The sequence below is a fragment of the Gobio gobio genome, assembly GCF_949357685.1.
Source record: "Gobio gobio genome assembly, chromosome: 15".
Classification (NCBI taxonomy): domain Eukaryota; kingdom Metazoa; phylum Chordata; class Actinopteri; order Cypriniformes; family Gobionidae; genus Gobio; species Gobio gobio.
Window position 1 is genome coordinate 33863899 of NC_137108.1, and position 27847 is coordinate 33891745.

Sequence of the window (27847 nt, forward strand, 5' to 3'; positions counted from 1 at the left end):
GCCCAAGTGGACCTGTTTGCGACACACAAGAACACCCATTGTCAACTGTGGTTCTCCCTAACGCCTCCAGCTCCTCTCGGACTGGACGCTATGGTGCAGGAGTGGCCGAGGCTGCCCCTGTACGCATTTCCCCCAATCGCTCTGCTTCCGGGAGTTCTAGAGAGAGTGCGCCGGGACGGGGCCCGTCTTCTGCTAGTAGCCCCGTACTGGCCGGGCCGAGTATGGTTCTCGGACATTGTGACTCTCCTCAACGGCTCTCCCCTGGAGATTCCGCTCAGGGAGGACCTTCTCTCTCAGGCGGGCGATGTCTTCGTACACCCTCGCCCAGAGTTGTGGAAGCTGTGGGCCTGGCCTCTGAGGGGGCCTGGTCTCTCAGCTGAGGTTGTGGAGACCATTCTACACTCTAGAGCTCCCTCCACGAGGAAACTGTATGCGCTTAAGTGGAGACTCTTTACCGTGTGGTGTAGAGAGCACCTGTGGGATCCAGTTAACTGCCCTGCGAGTGCGGTGCTGGAGTTCTTGCAGGAGAGATTCATCACTGGGTTAGCTCCCTCCACATTGAAGGTGTATGTGGCGGCCTTAGCTGCTTACCACACTTCTTTGGGTGGTGTTTCTTTGGGGCGACACCCGTTGGTAACTCGTTTCCTCCGTGGAACCTTGAGGTTAAGACCTGTTGTGCGCACCAGGGTGCCAGCCTGGGACTTGGCCATTGTGCTTCAAGGCCTTTCCGAGGCTCCCTTTGAGCGGCTTGAGGATGTTTCTGAGAAGTTTTGGACTCTTAAAACTATCTTTCTGCTTGCTATTGCTTCTTTGAAAAGAATTGGAGATTTACAAGCCCTTTCGGTGGCACCCTCGTGCTTGGAATTTGCTCCCGGTATGGCCAGGGCCTTCCTGTCTCCTATGCCGGGTTATGTTCCGAAGGTTCTCACTAATCCTGTGAGACCTATTGTACTTCAGGCTTTCTGTCCTCCGCCCTTCGTGACGTCAGACCAGGAAAGACTTATTCTGCTTTGCCCTGTTCATGCATTAGATACTTATGTCCACAGAGTGGAGGAGATCTGAACAGTTGTTTGTGTGTTACGGGTCACCCTCGAGAGGGGGACCCGTTTCTAAGCAGAGAATGAGCAAGTGGGTGGTTGAGGCCATTTCACTTGCTTATGTGGTGGCCAGGCAGCCTTCTCCTTTGGCTGTCCGTGCCCACTCTACTAGGAGTATGGCGGCCTCTCAGGCTCTTTTGGCAGGGGCTTCCCTGCAGGATGTTTGTGATGCGGCGGGTTGGTCCTTACCGCTCACTTTCGTCAGGTTCTATGAGCTAGATATTAACACTACTCCAGGGGCTCGGGTGCTCACTTCCTGAGTACACAGGCGGGCATCCAGCTCCTATGAGGGCGTGGTTAGTCTCGTTCCCAAAGCGGTGACGCAGCTCGAGTTCCCATGAATGGGAACGTCTCGGTTGCATCTGTAACCTTAGTTCCCTGAGTAGGGAACGAGACGCTGCGCACCCTGCCATACTCCCTGCATACCCGCGAGTGCCTTGCTTCATCCTTTTACAGAAGCTGTGGGAGTGTGTTTCCAGGAATGCTTTATACTTTCCGGTCGATGACGTCACCCGTCTATGATGTTCCGTCTCTCTATTGGACTGATGACATATGTGCTTCACGACGCAATCACGCAGGGACGTTCCCAAAGTGGTGATGCAGCGTCTCGTTCCCTACTCAGGGAACTAAGGTTACAGATGTAACCGAGACATTTTATTATCTGATGTAATTTCTCAAGTCTCAATTTCTCAATCTCAAGTCTTGATTATATATGTTTTACTAAAAAACAAGACAAAACTACTGATCAAACAAAGCAATTTGTGCATGTTTGGTTCATGAATTCTGACCTACATATAAATATATTTATATTTTCAATTAAAACTATGAAGGTAAAGGTATATATTATATGATTTGTTTATTTTATTCTTTTCAAGGTGATTTTTGGAGGGTTCAACTAAAACACAAATCAAATCTATCCCAGCATTCATGCCTTTTCAGTTCTGCCAGTCAAGAGTTTAACTGATAAGTCAACTGATCAATACAGAAGCTTTCGGGGAGATGAAGCTATATAATGTACCTAACAGTCAGGTCAGTTAGGTCAGACTACTAACCAGTTCAAATATCCATGTGTCAAGGTATACTTCCCTTGTGTATACATAGAAGCACAACGTCTGATGTTATAGAACACACAACCTATAAATTTTTTTCTTCCAGACTGTGACCTGTCTGACTATCCCGCTGCACATCTGTCTCTCCTTGCGTTGATATCCACAATAACAAATTAAACATTAGGGGGAAGATTATAAAGCAGTGCATCTGTCCCCTCAGACAAAGCAGTATTGTCATAATTGAATAGCTCTCTTTAATTAAAATATTGGAAAGTGAGCTCATCTACTATATATTATTGTTATGACAAAGTATTTTCCCTCATTGCTTATTCAGCAGAATGAAAGGCAATGCTTGTAGAAGTAATCAACACTCTGCATAACTTTACATAATACATTTATATAATAACATGCACATGAGGAGACTTTTAGCCTTGGACCATTTTTTGGACCTCTCTTACTCAAAATGAAAGTGTTACCACAAGACGAACAAATCATTGTCATTGTATTTAAATGCTAATATATGGATTAATTTACTCGCATGAAAAATCACAGAACGACATTTGAATGCATATGGATAAAGTTATCAAATTAAATATGTCAAGTTCATTTAGGTATCAAATACATTACTGTTCAAGAACTTGGGTTCATTTTTTTTTTTTATACATTTATTCAGAGAGGATTCATTAAAATGCTCAAAAGTGATAGTAAAGAATTTTTCATGGTTACAAAAGATTTCTGTTTCAAATAAATGTAGTTATTGAACTTTCTATTCATAAAAAATCCAGAAAAATCTGCATTTTAGAGTGATTTCTGTGAATGATTTTCATGTGAAACTTAAAAACTGGAGTAATGATGCTGAAAATTCAGCATTTCCATTAAAGAAATAAATTACATTTTAAAATATATTAAAATTGAAAATGTTTTTTAAAATTGTATTAATAATTCACAATATTACAGTTTTACAGTATTTTTAAACAAATAAATGCAGCCTTGGTGAGCATAAGAGGAATCTTTCAAATGCTCATTCACTAATAATTGTGTACATTATTCGTATTTATAAGCACATTTGCCAAATTCACAACGTGTGTACGCACATTAATTTGTTCTTCAACTTGTTCTATGTTCATGAATTCGGAGTATTCTAAATGAGCAACTGCACGCCCAAACCAGCTCCATATAAGGGCTTTCCGCATATCCAGAGAAACGTATAAGCAGGGGCATCATGTGTGTGTGTGTGTATGTGTGTGGTCCTAGTAAACCCTATGTAATGGGGACAAAATGTCCGCACAAAGATAAGAATTTTGAAAATTGCCATCCTTGTGGGGACATTTTGTCCCCATAACATAGGGTTTACCAGGACCACACACACATATGTGGCCCTCCAACCGTGTCTTTTGGAAAAATTGTTGCCTCCCATGAGAATTGGAATTTTGTCTTATAAATCAGACAAAAATTTGCAATTTGAAAGTTTTCTGTGATGGGTAGGTTTAGGGGGAGCTTTAGAGTTAGGGGTAGAATATACAGTTTGTACTGTATAAAAATCATGATGTCTGTCCCCATAAAACATGAAAACAAAACGTGTGTGTGTTTGTGTAAATTTTGTCCGGCTCTTTTTTCCCATGTTTATAAGGCCACCGAACTTATAGTATGTGATTATAGCATACGTGATAATTACGCAAGTGTGGTTTAAGTTGTTCTTACATGTATTTCATATATTTAGAATACATTTTATTTAGTAAATTTGGTAACACTTTAGTTTAGGGTCCAATTCTCACTATTAACTAATATGTTGCTTATTAGCATGCATAAGTATATTGTATGTTTATTAGTACTTGTAAAGCACATAATAATGCCTTATTCTGCATGACCATATTCTACATCCCTTAATTCGTACCCAATACCTATTGAATTATTTTTCCCAGTGTTTGCTTACATATGCTGGAAACAACCAAAACTGTCTGCAGGGTGCTATAGCACACAGGGTCTGAGATATACACTTTCAAAAATTTATTTATAACCAAAAAAATAATTTTTTAGGGGGGGTGGATATTACAGCTCAAACAACATATACTTACATGTTTATCACTTTTAGCAGTGTTTTATTTAACTTCAAAGGGTTTTCTGTAAAATGACACCAACATTTTGAATTTACACCACTGTATGTGGGTATGGGAAGCTTTCAATTTGGGTAGGCCGAATCCAGGCGGAGTCGAGTCATTTAGTGTAAATAAGTTACTTTGTGTAAAACAAATGCAAAAAGTGATGCATATCTCCAGAAAGTAGAGACTCTAAGCTTTCAAATGGTATATACATGATGATGTCATTCCTGTACAGGGTCCGCAGAGTTTAAGTGGTTAATAGTGAGAATTGGACCCTAATCTAAAGTGTGACCAAAATGTTATGTAAACATTTTTTTTTTGTTTCTGTTTTTTTCCTACAGTTATTTATTCTTTTTGTACAGCACATTGGTCAGCAGCAGCTGTTTTTAATTGTGCTACATAAATAAACTGAATTAAAAAAATGTTTTATGTTGAAACATTATATGTTTGTGAAAAAGTTCGTATGCATAATTTCACACAAAAAATTGTGCGCACTCAGGTTTAGTGAATGAGACACAGTGTATATAAAAACATATGAGATTGCTTAGTTATTTGCAAAATAAATAATATTCACTAGCTACGCCTTTGCCATTCCATGACGTCACAACCAGCATGTCCATGTGCACACTTCCATAATTTCCCCACCACTTTTTATAACATAGTGACTCTTATTCATATGCAGCCAGAACGCATATATGTGGCTTCATATTTATTCATTATTATCCTTTGTAGCGGCACCTCTCTGAATTTCAATCAGTTCCTCTCATGCTCTCAGTTCCTTCACCCTCCTTCCATTATCATTCATTTTTCTTGCTCTTTATCTCCTTCTGCCTTCCGCTGCCATCTGCCTTTTCACTCTCCGATGTCTCTGTCACCGCACAGCGCCAGCCTTGACTAAAAGAGTAAACTGCGCATTCAGAAAGATAGAGTGAGAGAGGGAGAGAGAGGGCTGGAGCATCTGCCTGCATGTCTGTCTCTGCTCCTATTGTGAGCCTGATGGGTGTGATAATGGTGATGGAGTGGAAGCATAAGGGCTTTGAGTGCAATAGGTGGTCAGCTGGGGGTATAAGCTCCTCAGAAAATTGAAAATGTAAGGAAAGGCTTCACAAATGTTTGTTTTACTGTTTATGTAGGTTAAATATTATGCAGACCCTGCATAAACATCTTTCAATGGTGAAAAACATCTGCAGCCCAAGCTAGAATCAATTCGAAAAAACACTTTCAAACCACTTTTAAATTGCAATGTTGAGACATTTCATATTTTCTGAGTATTCGGAAATGGGAATCACGTCTCAAGTTAGTACAGTATTTTTCACAAACAATCTGCTTTTAGCTTGTAAGTGTTTAAGTGTCACTAATATAAAATATAAAACTTTGTAATTTAATATATTTTTAATGTATTTTTCCTGTGATGGAAAACCTGTATTTTCAGCAGCCATTACTCCAGTCTTCAGAGTCAAATGATCCATCAAATATCATATTGATTTGGTGCACAACAAGTTACATTTCTTATTATTACAGATAATAGTTGTTCTGCTTAATACGATTGGTGGAATCGTGATAATTTTTTTAAGGATTCTATTATGAATAGAAATATCAAAAGAACAGAATTCATTTGAAATAGAGTTTTTTTTAAATAAACTTAAGTGTCACTTTTGAATGCATCCTTGCTGAAAGTAATCAGCTGCTTGCTTCTTACCTCATTGCCATGGACCATCAGGTGGTGAGTGGCGACCAAAGCCTTGAAGACCACAATCCAGCTAGCATTCCCTGCTCTCTCAAACAGCGTATCAGCCATCTGGGGAATATTGACATTGGACTCCTGGGTTGCCTGGATCAAGTCTGTGAGGGAATATGAAATGCAAATTAAAGACTTAACTTGAACTCACAACAGTTAAAAAGCAGTGGGCACAACACAGACCAGGACATCAGGGTAAGAGTAACACACACTCTTGCTTGGTTTCTGAATTGTGCTTAGCATGCTAGCATATCAAACATTTAAGACATTGGGGTCAGAGAGCAAAATTATGAGAGAGTTCACACATTTCTTGAATCCATTATAGTTAGAATTCTCATTATAGCTATAGTTATGGAGTTATGCAGATATGAAGGGAACAGAACAGGTGATTAATATTACAGCGCTGTTATAACTTTGAATAATGCAGGGTGATGGGAACTCTGTGGTGCACCAGTGCATGACAAAACGACTCTTTTGACTTGTCATTCAGTGTGACATCTGACAATGCAGCAAAATATGCTAAAGGAGAGCAATAAAGAGACATGAGAGAGAGGTATACATAAACAGACTAAAAGACAAACAGATAGCTAGATAGTAAGATAGACAAATGGACAGAGAGCTGGAGAAATAGGTAGTTAGATGGACGGAAAGACAAGCTATTAGATAGTTAGACAGACAGACCAACAGAGAGTTGGATTGCTAGGCTGTAAAACAGATAGTTGGAGAGTTAGAAAGACAGATAGTTAAACAGACTGATAGACTGTTAGACAGACAGACAGCTGGATAGTTAGACAGATTCTTTGACAGAAAGACTGATAGGATATACAGATAGATTGTTAGAGAGACAGTAAGACAGACAAACAGCTGGTGAGTTAGATATAGACAGTTAAATATACAGACAGATACAGAAGACAGTTAGATAGACAGACATACTGACTGACCATCAGACAGAAATATACAAAAAAGGCAGAGGTAGACAAACAGATAAACAGATGGATAGACAGATTATGAGATGTCTGTCTGTCTAACTATCTATCTGTCTAGACAGACATAGTTAGACACATTGTTCAACAGATAGTTAGACAGACAGATAACTAGGTAATTCGGTCACACTTTCTTTTACAGTCCCGTTCCCCAACATACTATTTTCTTATAGTAATTACAATAACTGGTTAATAACTAGGTACTACCCATCAACCTACCCCTAAACCTAACCTTAACCAATGTAGTTACCTTATATTACCAGTACTTTCATAGGTAAGTACACTGTACTGTAAGTGCACTGTAAAATAAATTATTTCTCTTCTCTCTGTCTATCTCTTTCTTTTTCTATCACATCTTCACAACAGGAGGAAGTGCACATACACACAGAGAGATTTCAATCAGTATGTCTCCAAGGAGATCATGATAAAGCAGCCTGCTCTCCTCCAACAGACCACACATATACCATCCATCCTTCTCCTTCTCCCTGAAACCACAGTCTGGGTTCAAGTACTATTTTTAAAGTACTGTAACCATGTCTCAATAATTCCAATATAATTCTATACCTGTATATATTGTAAAAATTGCCAGGAATTTACAGGATTAAAGAGTATTATTTTACAATAAATTACTATAGTCAAAAATGTACAGTGAAATCCATGCATGCTAGGTCATTTTCTTACAAATTACTGTGAATCAACAGCCGAATGATGCTGACAACTTACTGCTCTATTTTTAACTGTGATTCCACATTATAATGTTGTCTTTAACCACGACACTGTAAGAAATTGAATTCTTTACCACTGTAATTGTGTTGAAGTGTTCCCTTAGCTTGAGATCTTGGACTCTCTGTATTCATAATCAAATTTCCGTTCTAGCCAAGTCAGAAATGCGACAAATAAAAAAAACATTTGTTAAAATGATGACAAGTTAGAGTATGAAAAATGTAGTCAAACTATACAGCATGAATATGAAGATTTTGTTTAAGTATTATTTAAGCATGAAGATTTACCAATAACTCATTTCAAATTCATAACTGTTTGTAGATGTATCTTTCACAATAGTGAAGCAACTGCTGAGATTCATCTTTGAAAGATGACATCATCTTATAAGCATTACCTATGATGCACAGACATCAATACTTGACATGCAAAACACAACAATGGTGACACTTACAACATAAACCAACATTACAAACTAAACCAACAACACAAACTGCCAAAAGCGAAGCAAAAATAAGTTCAGCAGCACAGATAAAACCAACAAGAATCAAGAAACTCCACAGCATAATATATTCATGCCGCACTGCATGCTGGGTACATCATAGTACATGCCCAAATACAGTATGATGTTGTTTGTTTATAGTAAATTGTGTTTTCCAATACTGTAAACTCACTGTGAAAAAACACTTTTTTAGTGCAGTTAGATAGAAGAAAAGTCCTACTGTGAAATTACGGTGAAAGTAATGCAATTGTTAACCTGGAATTAACCCGGAATACTGTAATTTCACACTAAAATGTTTAACAGTGTATGATTATAATCTAATTAAGAAATGTTGGAACAATGACTTGCAGCCTCGTCTCTCATCACACAGGAAATAATATTATTGGGTGGAAATACACCAGGCTATGGGATGCAGTCACCTTGACTGAAAGAGGATGGGTACACACACATTCATGTACAAAATGAGATTACATAACCAGTCCACATAATAATAGCCCTCCCTCTAAAAAGGCTTAAAAATCCTGGTTTGACACATTAAAGGGTTAGTTCACCCAAAAATGAAAATTAGCCCATGATTTACTCACCTTCAAGTCATCCTAGGTGTATATGACATTCTTCTTTCAGACTCATAAAATCTGAGTTATTTAAAAAAAAAAAGAAGTCCTGGCTAATCCAAGCATTATAATGGCAGTGAATTGTTGTCTCGTTTATGAAGTCCATGAAAGTGCATCTATCCATCATATAACTGCTCCACACTGCTCCGGGGGGTTAATAAAGGCCTTCTAGCGCGAAGTGGCGCGTTTGTGTAAGAAAAATATCCATATTTAAAACTTTATAGACTAAAATAACTAACTTCCGGCGGACCGCCGTACGCATCGATTTACGGCGAAAGAGTAACCCTTGACCCTTGACGCATGCGTATTGACGAAAGCAGAAACGCAGAGGATAGAGCAAAACAAAACACCGGTCATGAATTAGAAGTCTAAAATGAGAATTTTTAAAGAGAAATGGCAGAGGATTTCGATATAAGGGAAGAGGTGCTTGAGTTTGTTGCACAGCCCTATCCGCGAGAGACGTCAAAGCTTGCGATGCTTCTATACATCACGCCAGGGGTTACTCTTTTGCCGTAAGTGCCGTAATGTCAAAATCTTTAATTAAATTAATGATTTTGATTTAATCAATAAAAGTATTTAAGATGAAATATGGATTTGTCTTTCATTTGTATAATTTCCTTTTATTGAAACACTAAAGAAAAAGATGAATATTGCATATTCTTCTCTCTGAGAAGAACATATTGTATGTTTTGGAGAACTATGTTGTTTTCAGTTGACGCTCCACCAACTTCACCCTTGGAGAAACTGTGTATGTGTATGTGCGTGCGCTCGTATTCTTTGTTACAGATCAGTATTGGAGGTGGATTACGAGCATCTTTGGAGATGGGTGTACCTGTTTTCTGGGCAAGCTGGTGCCTGCTCCAGACCTGGAAGGTCACTATGCAAACAAAACACTGGTCATGAATTAGAAGTCTAAAATGAGAATTTTTAAAGAGAAATGGCAGAGAATTTCGATATAAGGGAAGAGGTGCTTTAGTTTGTTGCACAGCTCTATCCACGAGAGGCGTCAAAGCTTGGGATGCTTCTATACATCACGTCAGGGGTTACTCTTTTGCAGTAAGTTGAATTGCGTGCGGCTTTCTGCAGAAGTTAGTTATTTTAGTCTTTTAAAGTTTTAAAGTTTTAAATATGGATATTTTTCTTACACAAACGCGCCACTTCGCTTTAGAAGGCCTTTATTAACCCCCCAGAGCAGTTATATGATGGATAGATGAACTTTTAAGGACTTCATAAAGGAGACAACAATTCACTGCCATTATAAAGCTTGGATTAGCCAGGACTTTTTAAATATAACTCAGATTTATTCGTCTGAAAGAAGAATGTCATATACACCTAGGATGACTGATGGGATGAAATTGGATATTGAAATTGGTTATATGAAATTGGAAATTCAATCCACCTTGAAATGGTAGACATAAGAGACTTACATTTTAAAAATCTCAATCTTTGAAATGATAGCGTGTACAAGATGTGTTCCATTACATCATTTTCAGTACCCAGTGTTCAATGCCTCTGTTAGTATACAATAAACCAAATGGCTCCTTAAAGAGTTTGGTAATAAAGCTGGTTTGTTCAGTCACATAAACTTTGTAAGATGTAAAGAATCGATGCAAAGAGGCAGAAAATCTAGTGATGTACCGGGCATTTTTTGTACTTGTTGGGGCCTTTACCGGGGAATTATGAAGCAAGGCTGTGCTTAAAACAAATTATAATCACATATGAGTCATACTGTAATAAAAGTTTTGTGCAGTAGGATTTCAGAGGACACAGTATCTCTGACTTCGCCTTCGCTTCCTAAATTATTTACGGAGAGTGATCAAAGGCTGTGGGTGGAGAATTAGTAGTAGAGTCAGATATGACACATCTCACGGTTCTCACTACACCACAGGAATGCTCACACAAAATCCAGAATAACTAAACAAATAAACACCTTGCTAAGATGAAGCGCTGAACACAATACACAAATGGTATCAGAGCACAGCAGTCAAACAGCAAATGCAGTGCACTGCCAGCTCATATAGCAGGCTAGAAAACTACCCTGCAGCCTCATGGGCTCTGATGTGCTCCCAAACTATTATCGACCATCAACTTGGCCCACAGGCCACTTTCCCTGTTCAATAACAGGGCCAAATTACAGTATCCGTAGCAGATCCATTGGCCACACACACACTTTTGTTTTTCTATCATGGCGGGACTTTTCATTGACGTCTATTTTTTTTTATTGAGCTATTGATAACCAGCTAGTACTTCCTATGACCTCTGTAACTGATGTCAAAGTCGAAGTCAATATTCAAACTCTATCCTAGACAGGCTTTTTGCTTTTGTCCTTCTGCTAAATGATAATGATAACAAAAAGACAAGCTTGTTTTTAGCCACAATTGAATAAAATCTAATTTATATCAAAATATAGGCTGAACCCCTTGTCTCTTCCATAAAAAATATATATATATATATATCCTTTTATATCTTTTGAAGTTATTTGAAATGTATAATCAGAGCATTAATCAATATTTATCCTATATTAATTAAATTAATGATTTTGATTTAATCAATAAAACTATTTGAGATGAAATATGGATTTGTCTTTCATTTGTATAATTTCCTTTTATTGAAACACTAAAGAATAAGATGAACATTGCCTATTCTTCTCTCTGAGAAGAACATATTGTATGTTTTGGAGAACTATGTTGTTTTCAGTTGACGCTCCACCAACTTCACCCTTGGAGAAACTGTGTATGTGTATGTGCGTGCGCTCGTATTCTTTGTTACAGATCAGTATTGGAGGTGGATTACGAGCATCTTTGGAGATGGGTGTACTTGTTTTCTGGGCAAGCTGGTGCCTGCTCCAGACCTGGAAGGTCACTATGCACCTAATTCATGGGTGAAAGCGTCAATAAGTGATCTGCTTGTGAGACATGCATCTGATTAACTGACCATGTGTGGAGATTTACTATTTCTATCTATTTTCTCTTAGCCAATCAGAAACAATGTAACCTAAAGCTAGACCTTTGAAAAGAGTATAATTGCTGTGTTAAATGTATGCATGCAGAGAGCGTGGCCTACGAACTCCTTGTGAGACTTGAAGCTGGCTTCTGCTGATGAAACTGCAAACTATTCTTTAGTAAAAAAAAAAAATATTATCGCACTCCTGACTCTTGGTCTTCATTCTTCACAACTGGTCTTGGGGCCTAAACTGTGTTCCCTAATGCAGAGTTCACACTGCCCCATTTTCAAGCTCGTCGGATCACTGCTCTTTTCACACTGCATGACTATCTGGGACAGCATTCAGTTACTGCTGTGTTCACACTGCACGATGGATCGGTGACAGGGGGTTTCACACTGCATGACTTTACAATAGGAAGAATCACCGACAACTATCTCCGGTGCGCAAACTACGCTTCACATCCAAACACACGAGAGATGTGACAAGTAAACAACACAAGATCACGCATTCTCGCGCAAGACTGGAATTGTTATTTAAAATTATAAACTGCAGAAAGTTGGGGAGACACAGGAAGCAAGTATTGTGTTCTGCAAAGAGAGTTTGAGGTTTTGCAATGTGCTACTTCTGTGGCTGGTCAAGCAAATGTTTGTGCTTTGTTTCTGTTTGATAGAATTGTAAATATATCTATTAAAATATTGATATTCTGGTCTATAACTCCTCGCCGAACCTCCAGCTGCCCTGTATCTTGCGCTCTCAGGATAGCTGAAGGTCATCTCCGATGTATTTTTCAGTCAGAACACATTTCACACAGCAGGAGTTTGAGTTTGAATCGAGTTTAAATTTGAGATGAATCGCTGACAAGTCCAGATATTTAGCATGCCAAATATCTCACAGACGTCGGTGACTCGTCAGCGATTCTCTCTGATCACGTCTTTGATAATTCACACTGAGTGATTGTCACTCACTTACATTTGTCGACAATTTCGCAAATCCTGTCGGCGAGTCAAAATCGGGCCTAAAATCAGGCAGTGTGCATAACAGGCACTTCTCCCGGATGAGTGTGTGCGCACATCAACCAGCGTGAGAGCAAGAGCACGCCAATCAACAAGCTTTGTTCGGGTTACAGAAGCTGTCGACAGCTTTGTTCATTTTGTTTTTAGACCATGAAAGCAGCAATGTCACTAAATAAGTGTGTTTTTGGTTTTGAGGGAAAGATAACCATGTTCAACTTCCCAAATAACCCAGCGTTAAGGAAACAGTGGATGCTGTTTGTTTTCCCAGAGCAGGCCTGGTTCCAGAATCAAATCGCTGAGGGTGCTTCTGAAATTGCTGAGGGTGCTCTAGTAAAGTGCAGATAGGCTAAGCAACGGCTCCACCATAGCAGTGTACAGTGAGAAATGTATGATTATTTATTTAAAAGTAATTTACCAATAATTGGAATTTCAAAAATATTTTGCTACAAATTGTCTATTAATCTATTAGTCCTTTACATTGGTTCAATGTGTTACTAGTATTTTAACATGTCATCTTCCTGAGAACCAGAAAAAAAAGGTTTTGTGAATTTAGATTTTTTATTATTTTATTATTTATTTTATTATTATTTTTTTATTCCTATGTTATAGGCTATGCTATATCCTCTGCTCTGTAGAGGACACCGGAACCCCTTTATTGAGAAAATTAAAAGACATGAATAGACAAACAATGGGATTTTTTTTGTCGTTTTTTTTTTAAATCCAAACTTTGTATAAAGATGATTCTCAATGTTATGAAAGATACAGAATAATTTGATATACCATTTTACTTTATGCAATATGTGTGTAAACATGGCCACAAATGCCATTCCCATTCTATAGGCAAAGCATCATACTGTATCTAATTTGCATATTAATGTGTTGTAATGTAAAAAGACGTGTAACAATATTTTCATAAGAATGTCTTGTATTTCATAAGAATATCCAGACTTAAAACTGTGTATGTTGTCAGAGAAATTCGTTAAATAATGTCCTCTACAGAGGCAAAACCTCTAATCTGGGTCTCAGGATGATATTTCTGTCTCGTGCAGAGTGGCATTTATATTTAGATGTCACTTCTGAAACTTTGCAGCATGCAATTGGCCGTCGGTCCTCTTAGCAATAACAGTTTATTCAATGAATGACTGTAGCCTCGAAAGTGAGCCAAGATCGCTACGATCACTAAAATGCTGTTGCTTTGTCAGTTCATCGCGATCTCACAAAGTTCCGTTATAAAAATGAAGTCGTCTCGTCAACAATAAATCTCTTACTTACATCGTGTCTTGACTTTGTTTGTTAGAGAGGTTTCGTGAGCCTCCTTAAACTCAGCACTGAATAAAAAACTAGTTTGAGAGATCAACAACTATATCTGTGATTGGCTGCATTACTCGCCGCCGCAAAAACACGCTGTAAATAGATGCATTTGACGCTCTCCAGAACTCGGACACAAATGTGCAAATCTGCCAAATCTGTTTCGCCAAAATTATTACAGTATCAACTGAGGGTGCTTTTGCTTGCGTTTGAGGGTGCTCTAGCACCCCCGTAGAACCGGGCCTGTCCCGGAGCAGCAATGGAGTTCTGCAAGTGTATTTGTTTGTTCCCTGTCATGAGTCGAAACCGCAGGCGGTGAGTGAAACTGCATTAAAAGTGTGTGTTTTGTTGGAAATCGGTGCATAAGAGCATATAAATGTAAACCACACAAACGTATAGTGAATCGAAAGTTATCCAGGGATAATGCTATGATGTATTTTGTGTGTGTGTGTGTGTGTGTGTGTGTGTGTGTGTGTGTGTGTGTGTGTGTGTGTGTGTGTGTGTGTGTGTGTGTGTGTGTGTGTGTGTGTGTGTGTGTGTGTGTGTGTGTGTGTGTGTGTGTGTGTGTGTGTGTGTGTCATAGGTGTCTGTGAGCTCGGCTGTTTTCGGTAAGAATTGGTACAGCGTATGTCTTTTATAAATATTATATAACTAAAGACTCTTCGGAGATATGATGAAGGATGCAATACTACTCTATAGGTACTCAAGATTAACATGAGACTGGAAGAAACTGTGTTATGTACCATTTAAGATTTGTTCATGCATAATTTATTTTAAAAGAAAACTTTTTTTTGCATAAAAAATATTTTCTTAATCCCATAAAAGACTGGAAACACAGAATAAACAAATAAATATACTTGCCAATGAAAACATTGTATTGCTGAGAAGATTTTGACAGTTTTGTTGGCTGCAATGAAAAACAAACTGTCAATGTGCATCTAAAGTTTCAGATTTTTCAAAAAATATTTATTTTCACTGCATTTGAATTTTGAATTATTTAAATACTTTTGAAACATTATGTGGCCACTTTGAAAGTTTAGTGCCTATAATGTAAGGAAAACGTCTCGGTTACGTATGTAACCCTCGTTCCCTGAAGGAGGGAACGGAGACGTACGTCGGAACTGACCGACGAATTGGGATCTGATCTCAGAGACCAATCTACTTCGAGTGTATTAAAAACGAGCCAATGGAGATTGGCATGCGATCCACGCATTCCACGCACCGCCCCGCAGCGCGGGTATAAATAAGGAAGTGGAATGCTTGATCATTGCTTTTTTCTGCTGAGGAGCCGAACTAGTGACTCGGCCCCCTAGCGGAAGCACAGCACCTGGCGACGGGACGTACGTCTCCGTTCCCTCCTTCAGGGAACGAGGGTTACATACGTAACCGAGACGTTCCCTTTCAGTCGGTCACGTTCGACGTACGTCGGAACTGACCGACGAATTGGGATCCCTACCAAAACGCCAGGGCGCTGGCCCTTCCAGCGTCCTGCTTGAGCGCACTGGACCGTCTTAGATGGTACGGAAGTCAGGGCTCCAAGCAGGGAGGTCAGTCACTGCTGTTTCTGCAAGACCCACTCAGTGTGACTATTGGATAACGCTGGGAAAGCGTGCCCGTCTCGGGAGATGGTACGCTGCGGAGCCACGTCCTTCAGTAGAAGGCTAGGTGGCAGAATACACATAAGGACTAACCTGGCAGGGTAGTGCAACATATGGCAGTCTCTGGGGTGGTTCCAGCCTGGTCCCAGGGGGGAAAGAACACGCCCAGAGACGACAGAGCGGGCTCTGTCAAGGGAAAGACACGGGGCTAGCCGAGTAGGGTAGCTGGTACCGTGGAAGAATACACATATGGGGTAGCCGTGAGGGGACCGCTACATATGGAACCCAGCCTACACACACGTTTCACAAGCATACGGGTGCAGGCCTGGCGTCAGACGGCCGCAACGTCTGGCACCGCAGGGGTGACGGAGGAGCTCGACAGGGTTAGCCGTTTCCGGGGAACACAACTGGAGAAAAATAGACGCACGTATCCGGCCCAAAGGGCGGGAGTGGCGTTGCAAGCCGACACTTAGAACGGGCACTTAGCGCTACTGGCCACTGGGGGCGAGGATGCGGGAAGATACCGGCTCTACACGGAGGCTATAGAATCTAGCGAACGTGTTAGGTGTCGCCCAGCCCGCAGCTCTACATATATCTGTCAGCGAGGCGCCTTGAGCCAGCGCCCAGGAAGAAGCAACACTCCTTGTTGAGTGAGCTCGCAACCCGAACGGGCAAGGCACGTCTTGGGACTGGTAAGCCAAGACGATAGCATCCACTATCCAGTGGGCCAACCTCTGCTTGGAGACAGCCTTTCCCTTCTGCTGGCCTCCGTAACAGACGAAGAGTTGCTCTGAGGTCCGAAAGCTTTGAGTCCGGTCGACGTAAGCGCGGAGAGCGCGGACGGGACATAACAAAGCCTGGGCTGGGTCTGCCTCCTCCGAAGGCAGCGCTTGCAGGTTCACTACCTGGTCCCGGAAGGGAGTGGTAGGAACCTTGGGCACGTATCCAGGCCGGGGTCTCAGGACAACGTGAGAGTTGGCCGGCCCGAATTCTAGGCACGATTCGTTGACCGAAAGTGCATGCAGGTCCCCTACCCTCTTGATGGAGGCCAATGCCGTCAGAAGCACTGTCTTCATTGACAGGATTTTAAGCTCCACAGACTGCAAAGGCTCAAAGGGAGGGCTCTGAAGTGCTCTGAGCACTAGAGCTAAGTCCCAAGAGGGTAACGAGTTTGGACGAGGAGGATTTAGCCTCCTCGCACCTCTGAGGAACCTGACGATTAAGTCGTGCTTTCCTACGGACTTACCTTCGACTGCGTCGTGATACGCCGCTATTGCTGCGACGTACACTTTGAGGGTGGAGGGAGACAGCCTTCGCTCCAGCCCATCTTGCAGGAAAGAAAGCACGACACTAATCGAACACCTTCGGGGGTCTTCCCGGTGGGAAGAGCACCATTCAACGAACAGGTTCCACTTCAAAGCGTAGAGGCGCCTCGTAGAGGGGGCTCTAGCAGAAGAGATGGTGTCTACCACTGCCTGTGGTAGACCACCTAGAACCTCCGCGTCCCGTCCAGGGACCAGACATGGAGTTTCCAGAGGTCTGGACGCGGGTGCCATAGAGTGCCCCGTCCCTGAGAAAGAAGGTCCCTCCTCAGGGGGATCGGCCAAGGAGGGGCTGTCGCGAGGAGAGTTAGTTCTGGGAACCAGGTCCGGTTGGGCCAGTAGGGCGCAACTAACAAGACCTGCTCCTCGTCCTCCCTGACCTTGCACAGGGTCTGTGCAAGAAGGCTCACTGGGGGAAACGCATATTTGCGCAGGTCCCGGGGCCAGCTGTGCGCCAGTGCATCCGTGCCGAGGGTGCCCCCGGACAGGGAATAGTACCACTGGCAATGGGTCGAGTCCGGAGAGGCAAACAGGTCTACCTGTGCGGCTCCGAAGAGGTCCCATATCAGCTGGACCGCCTGGGGATGGAGTCGCCACTCCCCCGGAGGTGTCGACTGGCGAGAGAGCTCGTCGGCTGTCTGGTTCAGCGCACCTGGGATGTGAATGGCACGAAGCGACCTCAGATGCTTCTGACTCCAAAGGAGGAGGTGGCGGGCGAGTTGGAACATGCAACGGGAGCGTAGACCACCCTGACGGTTGATGTACGCAACGGCCGCAATGTTGTCCGTACGGACCAGTACATGCTTGCCACGTAGCGGCCCCTTGAGGCGGCGCAGTGCCAAGTGTACCGCTAACAACTCGAGGCAATTGATATGCCAATGCAATTGAGGTCCCGTCCACAGACCTGAAACTGCATGCCCGTTGTACGTGGCCCCCCAGCCCGTGGAGGAGGCATCCGTGAAGAGCACAGCATGCCTGGACACTTGTTCTAAGGGCACCCCGGCCCGGAGAAACGAAGCGTCGGACCATGGGCTGAAAGTTTGGCGGCAGTAAGGAGTCACTGGGACCCGGTACTGGCCGCTCTGCCACGCCCACCTCGGGACTCGGCCATGGAGCCAGTGTTGAAGCGGTCTCATATGAAGCAATCCGAGCGGCGTTACCGCGGCTGCAGATGCCATATGCCCCAGGAGCCTCTGAAAAAATTTCAGTGGGACCGCCGTCCTGTTCTTGAACGAATTCAAGCAGTTCAACACTGACCGGACCCGCTCTTCCGTGAGGCGCGCAGTCTGGCTGACCGAATCCAGCTCCATACCGAGATAAGAGATCCTCTGTGCGGGACAGAGTTTGCTCTTCTCTCGGTTGACCCGAAGGCCCAACAGGCTGAGGTGACTGAGCACCATGTCCCTGTGTTCGCACAACTGCTCCCGAGACTGGGCGAGTATAAGCCAGTCGTCGAGATAGTTGAGGACGCGAACGCCGCGTTCTCTGAGCGGAACAATGGCTGCCTCTGCGACTTTCGTGAAGACGCGAGGCGACAGGGACAGCCCGAAGGGCAAGACTTTGTACTGATATGCCTTCCCCTCGAACGCAAAACGTAGGAACGGTCTGTGTCGAGGAAGGATAGAGACATGAAAGTACGCGTCCTTCAGGTCGATCGCTGCAAACCAATCTTGGGGACGGATGCATTCGAAAATGCGTTTCTGCGTTAGCATCCGGAACGGGAGCTTGTGCAGGGCCCGATTCAGGATACGCAGGTCCAAGATTGGCCGTAACCCACCCCCTTTCTTGGGTACAATGAAGTAGGGGCTGTAGAACCCCGCCTTCATATCGGCTGGAGGAACCGGCTCGATCGCGTCCTTCGCCAGCAGGACATCGATCTCTGACCGCAAGACCTGGGCATCGCTGCTCCGCACTGAGGTGAAGAGGATGCCCTTGTACTTGGGAGGCCGGCGAGCGAACTGAATCGCGTAGCCGAGTCTGATGGTACGGATGAGCCAGCGAGACGGCCTGGGGAGCTGAAGCCAAGCCCCCAGAGACCGTACAAGCGGGACCAACGGCACCACAGACGTACCCGGGGTGGGGCAGCGAAGTGGAATGGACGGACCCGACTCGGGAGGCCCGGAGGCGGCCCGGAGTGTTGTCCGAATATTCCAGGGCGGGGCAGAGTGTGGGTGAGAAGGCCCGGGGGCGTTCTCGGTGCCCACACTGCTGCCCCCTGGCGAGGGGGAGAGGGGAGGAAAGGAGTGGCAAGGCCCGGGGGCGTCGCGCACTGCCAACCTGGCCCTCTTGGGGCCCAGGGAAAATAGAAACTGCTCTTTTATTGAGAATGTGGGTGCCGCTGGACTCCGGAGAGCCAGCGGCAGAGATGTAACACCAGTCGGGGCCCCCCGGTCCTCCTCCGGGGGGTGGGAGAAAGATGCGGACATCATCTCCCTCAGAGCAGCTCCCGTCTTCCCTGGGCTGCCCGTCTCAGGGCCGCTTCCCCTTGCGCTTGCCGGCTGGTTTAGCGGAGCCCTGAGCGGGTTGGGCGCCTCCCTTACGTCCGGCACCCTGCTTTCCCGGTGGAGGCTGCTGCTTGGGTTTCGCAGGGGCGGAGGCGGACGCAGGGGGACGCCCTCGGCGACGAGCAGGCGGAGGTGCTGCCGACGACGACTGGGTGGAGGCAGCAGCGGGTCGTCGGGGCAGGATGTTTTTGATGGCCTCCGTCTGCTTCTGGGCCACCGAGAACTGCTGGGCGAAGCTCTCGATGGCGTCGCCGAAGAGGCCGGCCTGACAGACAGGGGCGTTGAGAAACCGGACCTTGTCGGAATCACGCATGTCTGCCAGGTTCAGCCACAGGTGGCGTTCCTGGACCACTAGTGTGGACATCGCCCGACCCAGGGAGCGTGCAGTGACTTTCGTCGCCCGGAGAGCGAGGTCAGTCGCCGCACGCAGTTCCTGCATAACACCCTGGTCGGAACTACCCTCGTGCAATTGCTTTAGCGCCTTGGCCTGGTGGACCTGCAGGAGCGCCATAGCATGCAGAGATGATGCGGCTTCCCCGCAGGCGGTGTAAGCCCTGCCCGTGAGACCGGACGAGAACTTACACGCCCGGGAGGGGAGACGCGGGGCACCCCGCCAGTCCGCAGCGGTCTTGGGACACAGTTGCATCGCCACAGACCGCTCGACTGAGGGGATTCCCACGTAGCCCTTAGCCGCACCACCATCGAGAGTAGTGAGGACGGAGGAGTCAGTCGACCGTGAGCGAGCGTTGTAAGGCGCTACCCACGATTTCGTGATCTCCTGATGCACTTCCGGGAAGAAAGGAACCGGGGCGGGGCGCTGAGAACCAGCACGGGCCGTCCCGAGAAACCAATCGTCCAACCGCGAGGGTTCGGGACACGGTGGAGGGTTCCACTCGAGCCCGACACTCGCGGCGGCCCGGGAAAGCATAGCCGTAAGCTCTGGGTCGGACTCGGGCAACGCTGTCACACCCGAAGGGGGCAGCGCAGCCGAATCTTCATCCTCAGAGCCCATTAGCTCGTCCCCCGATGCTGCAATCGACAGCATGTCCTCAGCCGGAGCCCCAAAAGAAACGCCTGGGACCTCCCGGGGGAGGCCAGCGCGCTCTTCTGGAAGCTCCACCGGCGCAGCGGAGGGGGGAGGGGCCCGAGGAGCCGTTTGACCCGTCGGGGAAGCCCTCACAGTAACCCTCAGGTCCCCACCAAGGCCATCAGCCAAAGTAGCAGCCCTCTGCTTTGCAGCGGGAGGACCACTAGATCGGGGGATGCGCAATGGTGCTCCGCCTCTTTCGAGGTAATGGAGTCTGGACCGTAAAACTGCGATGGTCATGTTCCCGCAATGGGAACATGAGTCATTCACGAACGCAGCCTCAGCGTGCTGAACGCCCAAACACGTGAGACAACGAACGTGACCGTCAGCTGGGGACAGATATCGACCGCATCCAGAAACACACGGTTTGAATGACATCTTGAAAAAGACGCAGGGTCAAACCGTGTTGCTCTTTTAGAAAGGAAACTGCTCTTTTAACGTGCTGAAGCACTCAGGGAGATGACCGCGGCACCACACAGTACAAAGGTGCAAGCCTGTGTGTGCACTCAGAAATAGGAAACGCCCAGCGAACCAACAGCTGATCTCCGTCTGAAGCGGCACTCGCTGACGCGCTGTCACACCCGCACTGGAAGCAGATCCTCTCACGAGACTCGTCAAAAACACTCTTCGTAGAAACAGGAAACATTCACTGTTCGGCTCCGAAGTAGAAAGCAATGATCAAGCATTCCACTTCCTTATTTATACCCGCGCTGCGGGGCGGTGCGTGGAATGCGTGGATCGCATGCCAATCTCCATTGGCTCGTTTTTAATACACTCGAAGTAGATTGGTCTCTGAGATCAGATCCCAATTCGTCGGTCAGTTCCGACGTACGTCGAACGTGACCGACTGAAAGGGAACTTGAACCACACACATATTAAATATTTATATATCCACTTACAAAAAGGAAGCTCCTGGAAACACATAGTCAATAACTTTACAAACCAATCATTATTGATATACACATATCACTGTTTTGTATATTATAGTTGAATCCCTAGTAGTTCACATTTTAATCAGCCAACTCAGCAGTTTGAGCAAACAAAATCCCAAATTCATAACAGTCTGGTCTATCTGTTCATAGTTCACACCCTATAAACGCACTGAACAGCTTCAGATGTGCATAAAGTGACCATAAGGGACAAAGAAAGCCCTAGAACATGCACTGCAGCATTCAATTAACCTTCTGAGGTGGCATTACAAAAGCATTTTCACTCAGACAGTAAATGTCATTGTGGAGTAAATGCACGCCAAGATTGCTTCTACAAACTAGGCACCAACATAACGCATCATGCCATGTGTTAAAATGCACCGAATGGTCCATCGCTGAGCCAGTAATTTTCACTCCTCTAAAGACACGAGTAGGAGGGGAGACAGACATGCTTAAACCGCCTGTTTCCCTGGCAACTGCAGCACTTAGTCAGGAGTCAGGAAACCAGGTCTCCTTTGTTGAATATTAAGACACGGCAACATTTAATTAAGTAATGTATGCAGCCATGGAGCGAGACAAGAGGCCAGTTAAAAGCCAGTTAACAGTGAGTGTCCTCCTAATAAAACAGCTAAAGAGTGTACAAGAAAATCCACTACCACATCCACTTGATCTAAAAGCACGTGTACACACACAGCTTCAAACAGCAGCTCTGATATGGGTTGTGACTCAACACGTTGTGACATTATGCGCAAAATACTTAAAGACACTTTATTTTGAAGGGCAAACCATTCAATGGGTGGTTCACATTTAATCATGAAAGGATCATGAACAAGATATTAATATCTTATGCATTGTTTTGCGATAGCATTTTGAGTAACCTAACATTTCAATTACCTACCAAAATATGTTATCTGTAAAATACTTAATTTAAGGTCATTTCACATATTAAAGATTAAAAACATGAAAATAAATTAGTAATATATTGATACTAATTTACACATTTTAGCTATTTAAATAAGGACACGCTATTAAAATACACCTTTAAACCTATTAAAATTAACGTTTTGAATGCAAATTATATATAATATAATTAGCATGCAAAAACTTTCCAATAAATCATTTACATTACTTTTAATGTATGTGGCAGTATTAATTGGATTTAAGTAAATATTATCATTTAATATGGCTCTTTTACTGAGGTTTCACTTTTTATGATTGGTTAAACAAAATATTGCTTTCAAAACAATACAATACAATGTCTCTTGCAAATATCTATATAGGCCTACATGCTAGGCCTCATTATGTACTGGTTTGCTAGTTCCTGTTTCCTGTGTTTATTGTCATGTTCATAAATTTCACCTTGATTGTTCCCAAGTGTGTCTTTAGACATTACTGTTAATTATAAACAAGAGCTCACCAATCAATACCTTGTTATACTGAACAATGCTAAACACTGGACAATGGAAACATATGGGCTAACAATACACAAGAGCAAACCTGATAACAAGTAGGGATGCACCGAATATTCGGCCACCGAAAATTTTCGGCCGAAAATGGCCCAAAAGTGCATTTTCGGTTTTCGGCCGAAAGACTTTTATCACCGAAACAACACGGCCGAAATGTTGTGATGACGCAAACAGAAACCGCGACCTGCACGTGCTTGTCTGAAGCAACATGTCTGCGGTGAGGACGTATTTCAGTATATCTGAGAAACACCAACGTCTGCTCCATGCACAAGTACTGACAGCGAGAGCTCATGTTCTCGATGAGAAGAGGACCAGACTTCACTGTGAAACCGAACGCAATCTTTAACAGTGGGCATGTTTTAAGCGCGGAACACACTTCAATCTGGCGGCAGCGCGCGCGCGTGAACGCGATCATCTGCGAACGCGATCGATCATCTCTTCCTTAAGAATAAACATGAATGAACATCTAAGGTGTGTTGAGGATACATTACAACTTACTGTCACGTATCATATGTGGTGTAATCGCTCCGTCATTGTTTCAACGGCAGAAAGACCTCAATATAACTGCTGTAAACTAAACAGTCATGTAGCATCATTTACCTCAGGCACCTCAGTGTCCACAGCTGTTTGTTCACTAGAGAAATCAACTCTTTCACTAAATATATGACCTATATTAGCCGTTATATTCTACTTAACCTGTTAATGAAATCTTGATTATTTCATGTATGTTTAAATAAAATGACAGACACTGAGTATAAATGATTATATTTCAACAACGAATTGGATAAAAAACTATTTAATAATTAGATCTAGAAGTTATTGCAAAAACTGCCTTATGTGAAGTGTACATGTTTGTGTACTATGTTATTTGAGTGTTGATTATTAGACCTAAAAATACATAGCAACTGAATTTAGGCTAATAGTTTGGGCTCTGTTTTTAACCTTTAATATTAATGTGCAAATAAGGGCTCCCTATATAGTTTAGAGCAATATATTCAATAAACTTTTAGTTATAATTTAATTCATTTAAGGACAGATACTTTTTTTTTCAGTAAACCAATAAAAATAAATAAAAAGCCATTTTGTAAAACTGCTGTACCGAACCGTCAGTTTTGTGTACCGCTACACCCCTATTCTACAGTTAACATATGGGCTATGGCAGTCTTTGCTTTGATACACTATTATGTTGAAGACCTACAGAGAAAATAGTTGTATCTTTAAGCAGTTGCACTTGTTCTGAATGCACTTTCTTGCAGTAGTCCTACAGAGAATTTTTTTTAATGCACTAGACCTAAATGCACATTGTTTTTAAGAGAGAACATTTAATTTTATAACCTTTCTGTAGGCCTGTACATTATTATTTAATGTACAAATGAGTGGGGTCAAGTTAAACATTTTAGTTTGAATTTTATTTTATACTGTGCATTGTTGCAATGTGCTAAATAAATATTGGCATAACTTGTAATTGATTTATTCTTTGAAACTTTAATATTAATTTATGCAATTGCAATGCCTTGATTTTAGTAAAGTTAGTACACAGTCATAGCCATAAATGCAATGGTACTAATAATTGGCATAATTTCTTTCGGTGTTTCGGTTTTCGGCTTTCGGCCTTGGTTTCCTCTTTTTCGGTTTTCGGTTTCGGCCAAGAATTTTCATTTCGGTGCATCCCTAATAACAAGGGAACTGAACAGGAACCAATCAAAATTTCAAAATAAAAGACACCTGAGAACAGAATAAAGACTCAAAAAATGCATGCTAATAATCCGAAGAGAGATAGATTCATATTCTAATAATAAAATGCACAATCCCATTACAATGTATAGTGCTTGTGTAGTGTTACTCAGCATGCTCTGTGGCTGGCTGAGATCTGACCAGGTTTGAGTCCATTTACTTGCAGAGACTAAAAGTTTAATTGATTTTTAAGTGCATTCTTTGTGAGTTACAGAACCAGAATTGTTAGTAATATTGCATTTGTGGATGTAAGTTACCACTGTTGAGTTGTCTAGTCCCAGAAGTTACATTTTATTTTGAGATATCGCAAAAACATAGGCCTACATTATTTGAGAAATATTAGGATGTCACAGAATGCTTTTGTAAAGTACATTATCAATTAAATATGACGGTGACAGTTTGTTTAGAGTCCCATTGTAAACCTGCACAATAATGTGGCCAGTTGAAATTTCATGCTAATCTTAGCATGCTAATTTGCATTACTCTCTGCACTTTACCTTTCATAACAAGTTATTATATCCATATATGCTAACCCTTAAATAACCTTAATGGTGTTTTTATCTTGTTGTTTTAGACCAGTTTTAATATATTTGCATATCTTTACCAACATTCCCCTTGTCCAAAGATGCTATGCTACTAGCTACTTGTTTTTACTGATATAAGTTCACCATGTGCATTCAACAGAGCTATGCAAACTGATGCTGAAATGAATAACGGTTGTATGGTAGAGTGTTTTAAGTAAAATGAGAGCTGAATAAGTGTGCTGGATGTGTGTTTTGAGAGCAAAAACAGCCATATTCCGCTGCACATGAATGGAGCATGAAAAGCTCTCTTTATTTATAGTCCTCTCCCTGGAGCAGGAAAAAAAAAGAGATTGCCCATGTGCCCTCACTGGCAAGCAGCGTGGCGACATAGCATCCAAGAAGAAACCAGCGTAAACCAGCCTGTACAGGAGAATATCTTCCTTTCTGTACTGCAGACGTGATTTCATGCTTATATATCATGCTAATATATATATATATATACAAAATCATGATTAAAGCAATCATTAGAAAACCTGACAACCAGGAAATATTTTCACAGTTTACAAATACTTAAGTAAATCACCCTTTACTTGTCTTGAAGAATGATTCGCATTACAAGACAATTTACTAATAATTCTGGAAAACAGTCTAATGACAAGCCTGCTCTTTAGCCACCATATAAAAAGCCCATTACTCAATAGTTTACTGTTTGACAGATTTTGCTTAATGTGTTGAAGTGTGATTCAATTAAAAGATTTTTTGCATTAAAATCAATCCAAATGGACCCTATTTATCATTCCTAATGGATAAAATCAAGTCTCGCCCTACATTTTTATTTCCACTCTGAAATGCATAAAATATTAAATCTAAATATAATGTCGGCACACTTTTGCTACCAAAAAATATTTTTTTATATCTTTCCTCCAAAAAGAATTTATCAGACTGAACTGTGCTCAAAATTTCACATCTTTTTGGAGAGAAGATTAATCAATATTTTAAGGAGCAACAGTGTGTCGACCTCAGGTTTTAATAATTTATATATTTGTGCACCTGTATTTAGGGATGCACCAGTATTATAAGCAGCCTGGCCAATACCGATAAGTCAGTAATAATTTTGATTTTAAGCCCAATAACCAATGAATGGACAATATTAAAAAAAAATACCTATATTAATTTGTCTAAATAAACAAAAATTAAAATTTTTTTATTTTAAATGATACAAGTGAATTTAAGCAAAATGGATATTCATTTTGAGACTTGCTAAAGATTGTTTAAACGTGTTATTAAAATGTTCATATTTTTTTAAGGGAGTCTTGAATCTTGAAGCTATAATCTAAATATAAAAATAGAGAGAATGAGTAGGCTATAAACAATTGAAATCCAATATTGAACAATAAATAAAACAAATGGGGATGTATATATCATACATCCCTACCTGTATTATTTATATTTGGATGCGTGTAACACTCTGAAATGAGCCACTGTACAAAAGCAAAATGGCTTGCAAACACGTTTTATGTTGACTGAGCATCTCGACATCAGATAAACATGAAAGTGCTATTATAATCTCTGTGCTCTATTTTACCTCTCCAAACTAATCTGTAGTCCTTTGACCTATTCTAACCCCCTTCCCCTTTGGAAAACCTAATCTCAATCTCCAGCATGACACGTATAATCTCAATCTGTTTTATTTCTCTAATGTGAGAATCATGTGTAGCCTAATCTCGAATGGCAGACCTGGTCCAGTTCCTTGCACCCTGCTCTGTCTCTTAAAGGCTCCTGGGGGCCCAGCAGACAGATTACACAGGAAACACATCTCTCTTGCATTATTCATGGTAGAGCGATGTACTAACAGCACCCATTGATGCCATGAACATAACTGCCAGTGTGATTGCAGCCTGATTAACCAGGTTTCAAATTTAGCACTTTCACCACTAAGCAAACTGCACTACAAACATCTGCGCAATGAATGGACAAAAGAGTCTTGCTACACTCGAACGCAAATATGTGCGCGTGCTTGTAAGAGCAGCATATATGACTCATTTCAAAATTTTAAATTAGCACACACAGTGACTAATGCACAATGAATATTGCTTCAAGGACACAGTGACCTCTAAGTCAGCTGTGTGGGGGGAAGGGTGCTGGAAAAATGGGAATTGACAGAATATAAGAATAGAGGGGGGGTTTTTGAGGGGTGTCCCTGTCCAAGGTGCTGAAAACACTCTGCCGGCCACTATGCTTTGCCGTGATTGGTCGAGAGCCATATTTTAATACTGTGACATCACAGCAATGCTGATTTCTCCTGCTGAGTGACTCTTACTTTCACACACTGCAGACAGAGTATTGCCAACATTGCACCATTTGATTTGTAGTTGCTGAAAGAGATGGACAGAAAGAGTGAGCTAGAGTGAGACAGACAGGAAGAGATAAAATGAAAGAAAAAGAGAAGGAGTGAGACTGATTCACAGAGACGCACTTATAAATCAATTTGAGCCAGGATGCATTATTTTCTCAAGTATTTTACAAGCTAATGTAAGTTTTACACTTGTTAAGCTGTAAGAGAAGCTCCTTAAACCAGCACTTTGGTTGAAATGACACCCTGGTGCCCTCAATAGC

General features: G+C 42.5%; 1 protein-coding gene across 1 annotated transcript in view; it reads right to left on the bottom strand.

Annotated features, from left to right (window-relative positions):
• snap91a (synaptosome associated protein 91a) overlaps nt 1–27847 on the bottom strand; it is a 73169-nt gene that overhangs the window by 38447 nt on the left and 6875 nt on the right. Inside the window, exon 2 of the mRNA XM_079836593.1 lies at nt 5945–6087. Within this exon, the coding sequence (XP_079692719.1) occupies nt 5945–6087 (143 nt within the window). The remainder of the gene's footprint in view (nt 1–5944; nt 6088–27847) is intronic.